We start from the raw sequence: 15,045 nt of genomic DNA, 5'->3' as shown, positions 1-15,045 counted from the left end.
ATAGGCACTCTTCTCTCAAGGCGTCTCTCAAAGGGGCTTTTAGTTTTTCCAATCTGGTCTAAATTTGGATTAATGATCTGAGCAGAGAGGTTCTGGTGTCCATTTATCTTTAGCGGTTTCAAAAAGTTTAAGTATGTATTTGAAATGTTACTCAGAGCAGAGTCCCTGGTGGTGTTTATCATGGGTGGGCATGTCCCAAAATTCTCTCAGCTGTTCCACAACGGTGCCCCTATGCATTAGAACAGAACGTAAGTTTTCATTGATTCTACAGGTTTGTGTGTGTGTGTTGTTATGCATTTTTTGTATATTTTACTCATTTTTAACCAGAGCCTTAAAGTATATAACTTAGTTAGCAAAGGATAGGCTGTCTGCTAGAGTAGTTTAACAGCTACTTGGTTATTTTCAGAGTACATAAATTTAAATGAGAATATTTTAGTCGGAGCCAAAAGAACCATTCATTTCAGAGGAGAATTAATTCTACCTGGTACTTAAATGTTTGTTACAGAACCTAAGGGAGCCAACTGCTCCCTTTGAGGTGTAGGCAAGCCTTCGCGCACTGTGCTCCTCCCGAGGACCCAGGACTTTGTCCAGCCTGTTAAAGCACATCACCCAACCCTGGCCATTTAGCCAACAGGGCGGGCGAAGTGTTCTTCATGGGCAGGTTTTAAGCAGGGGGAAAATAATCATGGGTAAAATGTCAGGATTGTAATTGTGCACCCGTCTGGCAAATACTTCCATTACCCCTGGTTTGTGAGTGCAAAGAAAGAGGTTTTCATACTCTATCCCTGATATTAGTCATGCCTTTCATTTCTCCCCTTTCACTCTACTCCCTTAGTCAGGGATTTGAAAGCCCAGCTGGGTATTTTCTGCTTTAAACAGTATCCCTGATCATAAATTTCTAGCAAATGAAATTCAAACGACAGCCTCTGCTGATGTCATGTGAGGCAAGCCAGAAACCAGCTGGGATGGCTCATGGCAGCATTGCTCTCTGGGGCTGGCGAGAGAACCAAGTTTGTTATTAGGAAGGAAATACCAACAAGAGGCAGTTCAGTCTCGCCATCCCACATGTGCCCAGCTGATGATCATATCAGAAATGTATTTCCTAAAGAGATGATATCTAAAATAGGAATGGATTAGAAAAGACAAGATGAAGTAAACATGATATAATATCAAAAGATGGAGAGAAAAGAAATCTGTTTCACCAGGCAGAGAGGAGACTTGGGTTTCTGGGTGAAAGAGCTGGTTGGTGCCTTTTATCTTTTTTCCACTCATTTTTTCCTACTGTATATGCTGATGTTATTCAGGAAGTGCCACGATTCAATTAATATTCATTAAGGCTTAACATTCTCCAAGCTGTAAAAGGGGGGCTGACGACATATACCTCCAACTGGCCTCAACCGAACCCAGTGTGTTCAAACTGAAACGAGGTTACATTCCCAGAAGTCATGCAGGACTTTTAGCTCCTCTTTCCAGTTTCTCAGTAACCAACTACGATGTATCATAAACCCCCAGGGCTTCACATTTATCTATATCATTCTTTAGATGTGAAAACATCATGTAACCGCTCCTTAATCCATTTTTTAGAGAAACAATGGCCACCATGGTGAACAGTATCCAAGGGGCCTTCCAAGGACCTACAGGTAGAACCAGGTGTCCTATTCTGAGGCCAGAGGTCAGTCCTTCAAACCCCCTTCCTCTCAGCCTATAAACAGAAAAAGGCACATCCTGCAAGGTGCTTTGCCAAAGCTGTGTGGTTTAACTGTCATAACAACCCCATGAGCAGGGACTCATTAACTCCACTATACAGTCAAGGAAAGAAGCTTAGAGAAATTGAGAAGTTTCCCAAGGTGTGCAGCTAATACATGGCCAAGTCAGAATTAGAACTCAGGTCCGTTTGGTTTTAAAACTCATACTCCAGCCACTCCCCCCATTCTGCATCCTATGGGTGTGAGCCTTCAATGGGCATATGCCAGAAAGTGAAGGAGAAACTGAGAAATCATCCTGTTAATCAATACAGATGTTTTAAAATTCACTTTTAACCTTAAATTACTCAGATAAATGGTAAGGTCTATCAATTGTCAACATTTTGTGCTAAGCAACAGTGTAGAGTTTCCGACCTTGATGACCAGCTGGTTCTCTGCACCTGAGCCCTCCGGCTTCCCTGGGGGTCAGTCGAGAACAATAGATTGAATCCCAGTTGACTTAACCCCTCAGACTGGTTGATGTCAGTTTGGGGTTGACAACAGTAAGAATAGAGAAAAGCCGTTTATCGCTAAAACGATGGACTATATGGAGTAGAGCTGAAAAGCCGTCATTTTGTGCCCTGAGATGTACCTACTTGTCAGCTAGCAAGAGTCCTCATAACGTGGAATTACATAGACTCAAGATCAAGTTTAAGCACCTGGAGACTGAATTTCCTATAATTCAACCAGGTTCTTACTTTTAACCCTACCTCAGAAATTTGGATATTGGGACAACAATCTACTTATTTGGTTTAATTTTAGAAAGGGCTATAAAGCTCTGCTTTACTAAGGCGTACTACTAGCTTGGATGTTATTTTTCAGAATCCTGTAAAAATCTAGTGTTTTGAGCTTAACACAGTGCTTAGAATAAGCTGAGACTTAAAATATCTTCCCCCTAGCATCTTCCCATTCTTGTTTGCTCCCTTCACTTATGCAAACAGGCTTCATTATATTCTGACGCTCCTTGTGCCAACACACCAGTTGGAATAGAAACATTAAAAAATAACCACAACACAATTCTGAATCCATGATACATGCCCTGATTTATCACCGCCAAACTGGAAGGAGGCCAAGTGTCAGACAATAATGTTTACTGAGAAGTTCTAGGATGCTCTTTTTAGGAGGAGAGGATTGGACACGGTTACCATTTTAAACACCGTTGAAAATACTGCCAAACTCGACAACGAATGGGACGGAGGTGTCAGCACACAGGGAAAGAGTGGCTGAAATATGTTCACGTGATCAACCTCCTCTACTGTCCCTGATGCAAGCTCGAGCAACAGATTAAATGCAAGGGAAGAGGGGTCTTTAGCAGCTGGTTCGCGGACGGCATCTAGACATTCCTAAGCAGGGGACCACTCCTCCTCTCCTCTGGCTGGAGTGATCTATGGAAACTGAGGAACATCAGCCGGTATTTGAACAACAATTAAAAGGAGAAAGTGACCATCGTGGGCTAGAAAGGATGTTAAGGAGGATGCTGCGTTTGAAGACTGCTTGCATGCAGTTAAGGTGGAGGGTAGGGGAGAGCTTTCTGGGTGGAAGGGGTGATAGGGGCCAAGGCAAGGGAAGGAATGAGAGTCAACTCTTCAGAGGCAACATACACATAGGGTGCTTGTGTGCACGCAGCTGGTACAGATACTTTTTTTTTTTTTTTCCTGATTCTCACTACGATTGTCAGGAAAGTTGTTCCATTTTAAAGATGCAAAAGCCAAGGTTCAGAAAGTTAAGTGGCCTTGTTGAGGCTACAAGGTAGCCAGCGTTGAATTAGGAGCAAATGCAGTCCCTCCCACCTTGACTACACTCACCCTTTCTCTGTGCCCCTCTGCCCAGATTCCTTTCATTTCATAACGGAGACGAGTCTGGCTACAGAGGGAAGAGGTCATGTAAGGGAGGAATAGGAGGAAAGGTTAGCAAGAGAGAGCCTGGGGCCAGGTTGTGGAGGGAGGAAGTGAGTCATGCAAAATAAATGTCACCTCACGGGTAGGTTAAGGCGTCCCAGGGCACAGGTTCTGAGGTGAAAATAAACATCAGGGCTCTTTATTTATTTATGTTGATTCCCACTGGGTATCGAATGGCCTAAGGCTACTGTGTTCAGAGGTACTGAGAGAAGGTGCCAGGCAGGGGAGGATGAGGTTCTGTATGATTCTATGTTGTCTGAAGTTCTCAGTTATTCACAAGAGGGAGAAACAGACCAGAGGGAGCTGTGAGGACTCCTGAAATCCTGTCCTATCATGGTCTGTCCATGGGCTGTAAAGGTCCATGGCAAAGTATAATAAGAATGAAGTAGAATCTACGTATGGATTTGAAGTTACAAAGACAGGTAATTATCAGTCATCTAGCACGTGGGCAGCTGTGCCCTAGAGACTCCTCTAAATATATTCTAAATTTGGGTATATCCTTCATTTAGAAAAGAGAATCCAAAATCATTACCACTAAATCTTCCCTTTGTTTCTGGCTACTTTGTGCTTTCACTTAAACATTCATTTATTTCAAAATAGAGTGTTTGTGAGCAAAGAATGGCCAGAAAGAAAAACCTAAAACATACCAACTGAAAATAAAGCTCCAAGATATGGGCCACCGTCAAAACCTGAAGAAATATGTTCAAATGTCATAAAACCAATTAAAAACTAACAAACAAAGCAAAAATACTATTACCGTATCTTTTTATAGCCACTTTAAATCTTTTTTTTAAGGCTAAGTATGAATCAATGAATAAATTTGGAAAAATATTATTTTTTCTCTTGGGAAATTACATTTCTAAAATCAGCATGTTCTACCCACCCTGTCCATCTGAACAGGCATATAAACACAAAATCAAAAATAAACAAAATCATGACCACTTAAATAAATAACAACCTGAGAAAAAAATAGCTTCATCCCAGAAAAATCTTTGTTAATGTTCTGCTCAAAAGTTATTGAACTTTTTGAACATTTTGATTTCCACGAGGGATAGTATTTTGTATAGCACAGGGAATTTTTAAAAGGGAAAGCCTGCAGGAAACAATAAACACATCTCTGACAGAGAAGGAAAAATAGCAGTATCAAGCTGGGAGCAGATTTATTAACCATTTCGATAAAGTGTTTGGAAGAGATTAACAATAACAACATGGAGACTTGCCCTCTGAAAAATGTCAAGCTAATAGCCACAAATTTCAGGAATATTTTATAAGGTTAGATGGTAAGTAGAAAAGTGGCTGATAAATTTGAATGTGGTCAGGTTTGAGAAAGTGTATAGAGGCTGGTCTCTAAGCCAAGTGATGAGTTAGCAAAGGGTGAATAGACAGTGTTCATAGAGACAACAGCCTAGTGAGCTATTTAAGGTCAGAGAGCTCAACAAAGACCTGCTCATCATCAGAGTGAAATTCCACGTTCTTCCACCTCCAGGGTGAACAGCACCATGCCCACCCACTCGTGGGGTGTGGTACCTAGCTCTGGTCTCTGCTCATGAAGAACCTGGTAAAATTGGAGAAGGCTCAGGAAAAGCCTACAAAAATAATCAAGGAAGTAGAAAAGCTTTTATATCCAGTTAGATGGAAATATTGAGACATTCTTAGAGCATTCAACAGGAGCCCTAAAAATGAAGGGTATCCTCCTTTTATCCAAAATTATAAAATATGCTTTTCCAGATGACTCTGGTGACTATAGCATCTCTTTCTTTTGCTCTGTCTGGGGTTCACAGTGAGCTTAAAAGACACACAGGAGCTCATTGAAAAATGCCAGGCCTAAATTACAGAAGGCTGAACTGAAAGAGCAAAATCCATCTTGCCGGGGCAGACTCCAGTGTCAAAGAAGTCCACCACGAGCTCTGAACAGGCCCAGTGTGACAATGAATATATTCTGTGTGACAAAACATAGGCCAAAGGTCCATCCTAAAAACTTTCTGCAAGGTTGCCTAGTGAAGTATGATAAGAATGAAATAGAATCTATGCATGGATTTGAAGTTACAATGGCTATGAAGCTCTCTCAACCCTGTGGGACATAAAAAAAAAGTAGTAACCACTCAGTTCACAAGAGCAGCCCATTAGGATAATAAAGACCAAAAGGAAGGAGGGGGGATAGCACTTATTGCACTATTATTACATGTCCAGTATTCATGTAATGTCCACAACAGCCTTGTAAAATAAGTATTCCTGTGCAGAGATCACTAATGAGAAAGCTAGGACCCATGAAGACTAGTACTAAAGATAACTAGAGGGAATAGAAAACTCTAAGGTATTTGGAGCCATTACAAAACAGGGAGCCTTTCCAAATGGACTTTTTTGGCGCTAGTTATGCTAACTGTTCAATAGAACACTTTAGTTTAGTTGACTTTAGCATTAGTCACTACCAGCCCTCTATTCCAAATTATCCCTTTGGATTTTGCCTCTGTGTACAACTATCACTGTGAATTAATGTTTGCTTGCCTCCTCCCACCTCTAGCTGATCACAGCTCCGAAGGCTGAGAACAACATGTATGTGCAGCAGCGAGATGAGTATCTGGAAAGTTTCTGCAAGATGGCCACCCGGAAAATCTCCGTGATCACCATCTTTGGCCCTGTCAACAACAGCACCATGAAAATTGACCACTTCCAGCTAGGTTCTCTTAAACATTTTAATTACATTATTGTTTTTCTAGTACCTAAGGTGAGACAAACTTTATGGGAGAGGTCAGCAGGGAATTAAGAGGAAAATTCAGATATTCAGAGGGCTCTTTCCTTGTGGTAACAAAGGTCAGTTTACCTACCTCTTTGTGTAACTATTCTGGATGGTTCTGGTGTAAGTTTTTGGCACCTTACAATGAAAAAAATATGCAAGCATCCTATGGTTTGAAAGTCAATGAGGCGGAGAAAAACAGGAGAAGTAATACAGTGGTGGGAGAGCCAGAAAGGTATGTAGATAGTTTCTTCTGGATCCAGAGTCTTCTTACCTGTGAATAATATCGTTTGATCTTCCTGCCACACTGATGCTGCAGGTGAGTCACTCACAGGTGGGGACCTGCCAGGCCCTTGGAGGCACTTGACTCTGGCAAGGCTGGGGAGGGCTGAGAAAGGCTGTTCAGCTAAATGAAAAGTTAGTGAAAATATGGACTGAATTGCACCCAAGTCCTTTTGGAGAGCTGCAGAATTTGGCTGAATGTAGAGTTTTCATAATTTTTCATATTAATGGTGTGTGTGAGGCTCATGAGGTATAAGCTCAGCGCTGGGCAGCTAACTCCTTGCAGTTCTCATGGCAATGTTGCAAGACTTACTGTGAGTAGTTTGGTCACAGTCAGAAGCCCCAGATCTGACTCACCCAGTTTCTTTTATAATTATTACATCTCTGGGGCTTTATATTTAAAAAAACAAAAAAACTTTTTCCCTTCATGCATTCTCTACTTTTTAAATTTTTTAACTACAACGAAAGTTCTTCATATTTCACCATTTGCAGATCCTGCATATTTTTCATAAAATACATTTCCTCAGAAAGAATGTAAAACATATTTTCCCCATTAGTTAACATTTAACTTCAATGTATATAACACATTATCTCACAGATTTTTCTGTTGTGTGATCTTGATGCAATAGAACACATAGCAGTCATAATTATGTCATGGTAATGCCAATTTGGTTTGGATATTGTCTAGCTTCTAAATCATATTTTAAAATTTGTGGTTAAGGGGCACTTGGATGGCTCAGATGATTAAGCGTCTGACTCTTGGTCCCAGATCAGGTCTTGATCTCAGGGTCATGAGTTCAGGCCTTGTGTTGGGCTCTACACTAGGCGTGGAGCCTACTTTAAAAAAAAAAAAATGTGGTTAAAACATGTGATCCCAACCTTTTTTTTTTTTTTTAAGAGTGAGACAGAGAGATGGGGAGGGGCAGAGGCAGAGGGAGAGAGAGAACCCTAAGCAAGCTCCATGCCCAGAGCAAAGCCTGACACGGTTTTCGATCTCAAAACTCTGAGATCATGACCTGAGCTGAAATCAAGAGTAGGATGCCTAGCCAACTGAGCCACCCGGGTGCCCTGAGTCTGATCTTCTTAACTAATTTTTAATTGCATGATACAGTATTGTATTCCAGTCATAACTATAGACACAATATTATATAGCACGTCTCTAGAATTTATTCAGATATGAAGTTTCAGTTATGCATTCTCTATTTTTATTAGCTCACCTTCCCCTGAGTTAGCTCCAAAGGAAAATAAATACCATCCTTTCCAGTGTCCCATCATAAAACACTGGGGATCAGTGACTGGTTTGTGGACATTCATCCCTGTGCTGAGTGTGTGTTTGGGAGGGAGAACAACAACAACAGAGCCCTTAACAACAACAACAATAATCGTACAAACAGAAGACACAGAACGAGTTCTAGAGTCAAACAGACCAGTTCCCAACTTCTTTGTTGTGTGACTTTGGGCAAATTGCTTCCTAAGCTTCAGCCTAGAAAATAATGATAGCTATTTCAAGGGCTATGGTGAGGATTTAGTAAGATAAGGCCTATAAGTATCCGCCATATAATGAATACTATTATGTGGTCACAATCATCACCATTTTTTCTGGCAGGCATCTGGAGCTCTGAGCTGTCACAGGGACTAGAGCACCTATAATTAAAAAGCACTTGTAATTGCTTTCAGCTAATTACAGAACGTTGACAGGGAACCCTCACAAGTGCCCTCCCAGGTCACAAGGTGCATTACTGCTCCTGGTAATAAAACCAAAGCCCACAACACTAAGACTGCAAAGCCACCTATTTAGTGTTTAATCGAGATTCAACCATTTGTTTCTGGATTTCCAAATAGTAGCAAGAGCCAGTGAGCTTAATTACAATCCAGATGTCTAGAGAGGAAGTATGTATTCAATCCAGTGCAGAAACTGGTGCTGGCTGGCGATGAAAGTCCTCACCTGCCAGGTGTTTCCAGTGTCAAACGTGTTGCCCAAAGAATCCTCATTCCTTATTTCGGAGAAGTTTGGAAAAATCATTATCTGTTCTGCTTCAGCCTCTATGTGGTCCCAACTGTTCTAAGCATCTGGTGTTGCCTTGGCAAATTTTTAGCATTAACCCTGCTGGTTTTTCAGACATCTGGATTGAATATGAGCAGTAGAGGCACGGAGGGGTTTTTCCTGCCCTGTTGGAAGTCAGGTATTGTGCATTGGGTGTTTGCCTCTCACTGAATGGCAGCTTGGACATGATCTGGGGGGCCTTCTATTTTGTTCCTCATTTAATTCCTGGAAGGCCTTGCTCTCCTTGTGTTATGTCCCAGCTTACCCTCCTTATGGGAAAGGCCATAGAATTTTCAGCCAAGACTGGGAGCCAGCCATGGGAAAACAGGAATTGGCATGCACCACGGACTCAGTGAACCAAACTCTAGCCTTGACCGATTTTCAGCTGGAAATCTATCAGATGGCCTTACTTTCCTTAAAAATAAATCAAGCACTCTCTACTCTTCCAGACTTTTACTGGGCCTTAAAAAGAGAGACCCACATCCAACTACACTGTAGGCTGTACTCACCAGCTGGTCCATTTTGCTAAATGTATATGGACTACAGATGATGGCCCTACAAATATCAGGAAATTTACCTTAAGATTTCAGTCATTAGCCTAATGAAAGTCACTCTGCCTGAGCAAATTGTAATGAAGAATAAACCCATCTGGTTTTACCATCCAAGCTAATATTATACATGAGAGTTTAGAAAAACATAGCACATAAAAGCATTCTCAGTTAGTGGCATTTAAAATATCAATTGGATAGAAAAATTGGTGTATATATGAAGAGGATGGATTATAGACAAAGTGTGCCAGATAGGAAGAAGTAGCTGGCTAAAGGCACTTTACTGGGATGCGTGAGTGGCTCAGTCAGTTAAGCGTCTGCCTTCGGCTCAGGTCATGCTCCCAGGATCCTGGGAGCGAGCCCTGCATCAGCGGGGAGTCTGCTTCTCCTTCTCCCTCTGCCTCTGCCTCTCTGCTCTGCTCATGCTCTCTCTCTCTCTCTCTCTCAAATAAATTAAAAAAAAAATTAAGGCGCTTTACTGCAGAACGGAAAGAGAAATAAAAGGAAAACCCGGCAGGCATGTTTCTCTCTTAGCAAGATACAGGGATGAAAAATATTTGACAGTGATATTCAATCACCAGCTTTTAAGGGCTAGAACATACAAGACATTTTTATGGGCAAAGGAAGTTCTTTGAAAGCTTCCTTTGAAGGAAGACAAGTTTGAGGGTATTCGATGAAAAAGGAGGTGGAAAGTTGATGGGGAGGCAGCTGGAATGTGACAACAGGAGAAAAAGTGATTCCATAGTCATATGAGTAAGCAATTCATGGGTGAATTTCTAAAATACCTTTTATAGGTGAGAACGATAGACTCCATTTCAGCCTAATATTCTCTTTCTGTCTCTGATCCTGTGGAAGAGAATTGTTCTTTATGGACAAGCCTCACCTGCTCCATAACAATGCAGAAATGTCACTTCCCCTCAGGAGCACCTGAAAATTTGACCCTTTGCCCCAGCTCCTCCTTTCATCATGATGACAAAGTCTGGCAGCTGCCCCCTTGTGCTGGGAGGCCAGGCTGGGTGAGGGATCCGATTTCCAGACACTGGCTGGGTGTCCCTCTCTGTTTATTCAGTCTCTGATTATCAATCACTATGTGCCCTGGAGGCTGGGGAGCCTGCCCCCAGCTTGTTCAGTCATCCCATTTCACCGACCTCCTGCCTCTCAAGTGCATCAGTGTCGAGATCAACCCCTGATGATCAAGGGATGAAAAGCACCTGATATAAGTCAACCATACAAAACAGTGCTTGAAGAATGTGGTGGAAGGTTAAGCTCTTCCAATTGCAGTCATTAGAGAAGCTGTAAACATCAGAGAATTTTAAAAAGTGGGTTGATTTATTGCAGAGGCCTTGAAAATGAAGATTTTTTGATAGGTGATGACTCCATCAAAGTACTTTTTGTTTTTATTTAATTTCTTAAAGAGATGATGCATTTTTTTGGATTCCAAAGTCAAAGCTGCATAGAAGGGTATACACAGATAAGCATTACACCCATTCCTGACCCCTATACCTTATTAATCTCTGCCCCATAGGTATTTTTATGATTTCTCATTTATCTTTTTTTTTTTTTTTAGGATTTTATTTATTTATTTGACAGAGAGAGAGACAGTGAGAGAGGGAACACAAGCGGGGAGAGTGGGAGAGGGAGAAGCAGGCTTCCCGCGGAGCAGGGATCCCGATGTAGGACTCGATCCCAGGACCCTGGGATCATGACCTGAGCCGAAGGCAGACGCTTAACGACTGAGCCACCCAGGCACCCCTATGATTTCTTATTTATGAATTTAGTGCTTCTTTATGCAAATACAAATAAATATAAACACCTATATCCCCCCTTTAGTACAAAATATAGTATTTATACTACTCTGAACTTTGCTTTTTTCACCTAAAAAATATTTCCTGAAGACCTTCCCTTATGAGTATATAGAAATTGTCCTCATTCTTTATTAAGCCATTATAAAATTCTACCACAGTTTATTTAACCAGTCACCTTGTTAATGGACACTTAGATTGTTTTCAGTATTTTGTTATTATAAGCAATTTCACAATAAATAACCTTATCCTATGTCACTCTATCTATGTGGGTATATCTTTACAATAAATTTTGAGAAACAGGATTATTGGGCCAAGTGGAAAATGTATTTAGCTTTGTTAGATATCACCAGATTTCTCTCCACACAAGGTGTATCATACTGCCATCCCACCAGCATGTATAAGAGTGTCTATTTCCCTAAACCTCTCGAACAGAGTGTATAACCAAACTTGTGAATGTTTTTAGCCAATGTGGTATGTGAAAAATGATATCTTAGTGCAGTGTGTTGTTGGTTTGCATTTTTCTTCTTATGAGAATGATTGAACATCTTTTCATATGTTTAGGAAGCATTCATATTTTGTTTTTAGTGCCCTTTACCTATTTTTCTATTGGATTGTTCTTTAAAAAAAAAAAAGATTTATTTATTTATCTATTTGAGAGAGAGAGCATGAGCAGGAGGGGCAGAAGGAGAGAGAAAAATCTCAAGCAGACTCTATGCTGAGCACGGAGCTTGATGCGGAGCTCAGTCTCATGACCCTGAGATCATGACCTGTGCCAAAACCAAGAGTCCAGACGCTTAACCGACTGCGCTACCCAGGTGCCCCAGGATTGTTCTTTTTAATCTCAATTTATAGGTACTCTTTATAAATGAGGATGAAAATTCAGATTCTGGCTCCCTTCCCCCTTCCAAGATACTGAGCCAGTTTGGGGATAAGGTTCGGGAATTTATATTTTTAAAACGTTGCTCGAGTGGTTCTGATTTGCAGCTAGGTTTGCTTGAGAGCAGAAGATTAAGTGTAGAACAGAGGGAAAAAGAGGCTAGCACCAGATTTTAGAGGATTCCAAATACCAGGCCAGAGAATCCAAACTTTATTTGGTAAACCATGTGGAGTCACTAAAGATTTCTAAGTATATTTTTCAAATAAATTTTAAATAACTTCTAAGTTTTGGTACAGTTAGTCTATGGAACAGAAAAGAACCTGGCAGGACGCTTTCTTCATTGATGGGACAAGTTGCTCTTTCTAGAGATCAAGTGAAAGCAGCAACTTTGTGATCAGGAATGGCCAGGCTAGTCCCACCTATAGGTTTAATCCAGACACTCATCTCACAGGGGGTGGGAGGCAGGCAACCAACCCACTCAAACAGTAAAATAGGAGGAGGGGAATCAACTACAAAGTCATTTAAATTGATCTGTTTCCAATCAAAAGAAAGTAAATCCCATCGCTGGAGCCCAGGGTTATCCTAACTGAGATTAATCTACTACAGACTGCTCAGCAATCCCAGAAAGATTCTTGAGATCAAAGCAATTCAGCTTCTGCTGGAGTCTTTGCTTTCAGATTTATCCACAGTTTTGGCCTGTGCTGACTTCTCGAATAGGATAGTTATATTTTAAATGCCATATAAACACACTTTATCTATGCTGCCTGTTACCCTCCCCCCTGACAGGGTTTATGAAGGTATGGTGATGAATGGGGCAGCACAGTGAATGACACTCAAAAGATCAGAATGCCAAAGGAAAATAGAATTTATCGCTCATGGGTCCCCGAGAGGAAAGAGCAGTATGCCTCCCAGGGCCACAAGAGGAGCCTGGGTTGGGTCTGAAAGCAGAACAAGGAGGGGAGAGCCTTGGTCACTGCCTTTATCCCCGGGATTCCCAAGAGAAAGGCAGGGCAGGACATGGTGAATAGTTTCTGGTTGGCTAGTTTGAATGATTTCAGCAGGCTTTGGGCTATAGGGGTGGTCCCTAGTTGCCTGGTACCTGACCCTGGGATGATTAAAGCAAAGGAATACTGTTTCCTGCGGTGCATGTGCCAGATCCAGGAGGTAGGGTATTGGGCTGGATGGCTTGAATTTAAGAGAGCTGCTGCCGGCTGGACCTTTTGCTGCCTCTAAGAATTGGCTAGCCTTGGGAGGGGCAGTCTCTCCCCAGTCAGAAAGGGTTTTTAAGATGTCAAAAGATCATAATATATAGAAAATTAAAAATATGAGCAATACAATTATAAGACCTCATACATGAAAACCCAAATTTAGAAAATAAATCTATATGATGAGTCTCAAATTACACTTAGAATGGCTGTGTTATAGACTCACCAGATAAAGGAAGTGCAGGGTTTAACGACGGGTTCTCTGTATAGACTCAGAATTGCTCACCTTCTTTACTCTATCCCTCACTACCCTCTTTTTTTTTTCTTTTTACGTGACATCTTTCTTAAGGAAGAGATTTTGTGATTACCAGATCTGTACCTAGTGTTTATGTGTGCCAGGCTGCAGGGATTTAGAAGATAATCAAAGGTCAGTCCCTATTGATGAATTGCTCATTATCTAGTGGGAAGACAGATGCATAAACAACTTGCAGTGCAAGGTGATAAGCATGTTTGCAGAAGCATGTAAAAGTGTTGTGAGTGCACGGATGAGGTAGAGACAGGTTGACAGGTAATTAGATCCCATGTGGACAAGGGTAGGGATAGCATTCCAGAAAGAGAAGGCGTATTTCCAGAAACCGAAAACAGAAGCTGGAGCATAATATTTGGAAGAGTTAAAGGATCAGCTAGCTAAGATCAGCTGACTTCAGGACAGAAATGGCCTTGGTTGCTAAGCCTAAGATTTGGATTTTATCCTGTCCTTGTTCTCTGTCCTCAGACTGCATAACAGTCACTCAGAAAACTTGTTAAAATGCAGATTCCTGGGACACCTGGGTGGCACAGTCGGTTAAGCGTCCCGACTCTCCTTTTCAGCTGGGGTCGTGATCTCAGGTTCGTGAGATGGAGCCTCAAGTTGGGCTCCGTGCTCAGCGTGTAGTCTGCTTGAGATTCTCTCTCCTTTTCCCGCTGCCTCTCCTTCTCATGCTCTCTCTCTCAAATAAATAAATAAATAAATACATACATACATAAATCTTTAAAAGAAATGTAGATTCCTGAGCCTCACGACTAGCAACTCTGATCCAATGGTTCTGGATCCAAGGATTGTAATGTTAACAAGTGCCCCAGGTGATTGTGATGAAGGTAGACAGTGGATCATGCTTTGAAAAACTGCTAGAGGAGATAAGAAACTTCTGAAGCAGTGGGAGAGGCTGATGCGGTCCAGGGACATTGGCAGAATGCCTAAACTCAGGTAGGACAGGGTAGGAGGAGGAGATATACCATGAATATCACAGAGAAGAAGCCATCTCGGATGGAAGCTTCGAACGTAACGCCTGGCACCAGTTGTTGATTAATTAGTTGTGACTGGAGCGGAATTTTTCGGCAATGTCATTGCTGTCTGTAGTCAGACTTGGAAGAACAAATACATGAAGGAGTCTACTGCAATGTGAAATTGGCCACTGACTTTTGGAATTGAGGTTCTTCAAGGATGGAAACCCAAGCCAATGCTGCACTTGCAGGACAGGTCCCCACCAGCGTGTGACAGAGTTCACACTCCCTTCTGTGCCTCCTCAGTCACCTTAGGTCAGGGACAAGCTGTGTGGGATAGCCAAATCCCACCAAATGAGTCTGGATCTGGGAATCCGTTTAGCTGGATCAAGATCATGTGGATGTTTATAGGATGTTTATAGGATGTGTCCTAAAGAATGTTTGCTTCTAAGCCCTGTGAATGAGGACTAGAGAGCTTTGGCAAAACTTGGATAAATATAACAAGAAGCTGTCAGATGTATGCTGCATTTCCAGACTGAGGAGAGCCTCGTGTTCACCCAGTCCTGTCTCAGCTCCAACTGAGACGGAATGCAGAGCGTTAACAGAGACCTGGAGCAGGGCAGGCAGCTGAGCTGGGAATTGGCTTC

The 15,045-nt window shown here is 41.8% G+C and overlaps 1 protein-coding gene across 2 annotated transcripts in view; it reads left to right on the top strand.

Annotated features, from left to right (window-relative positions):
• The window catches only part of CCDC80 (coiled-coil domain containing 80), a 35,632-nt gene that overhangs the window by 4,683 nt on the left and 15,904 nt on the right, over nucleotides 1-15,045 (top strand). For both annotated transcript variants that reach the window (XM_078066047.1, XM_036066599.2), the window contains exon 3: nucleotides 6,162-6,318. In XM_078066047.1, the coding sequence (XP_077922173.1) occupies nucleotides 6,162-6,318 (157 nt within the window). The remainder of the gene's footprint in view (nucleotides 1-6,161; nucleotides 6,319-15,045) is intronic.

Source organism: Halichoerus grypus, chromosome 1, assembly GCF_964656455.1.
Source record: "Halichoerus grypus chromosome 1, mHalGry1.hap1.1, whole genome shotgun sequence".
NCBI classification, from domain to species: Eukaryota; Metazoa; Chordata; class Mammalia; order Carnivora; family Phocidae; genus Halichoerus; species Halichoerus grypus.
Note: the sequence above shows the minus strand (reverse complement) of the source record. Positions and strands in the feature narration are given on the sequence as shown.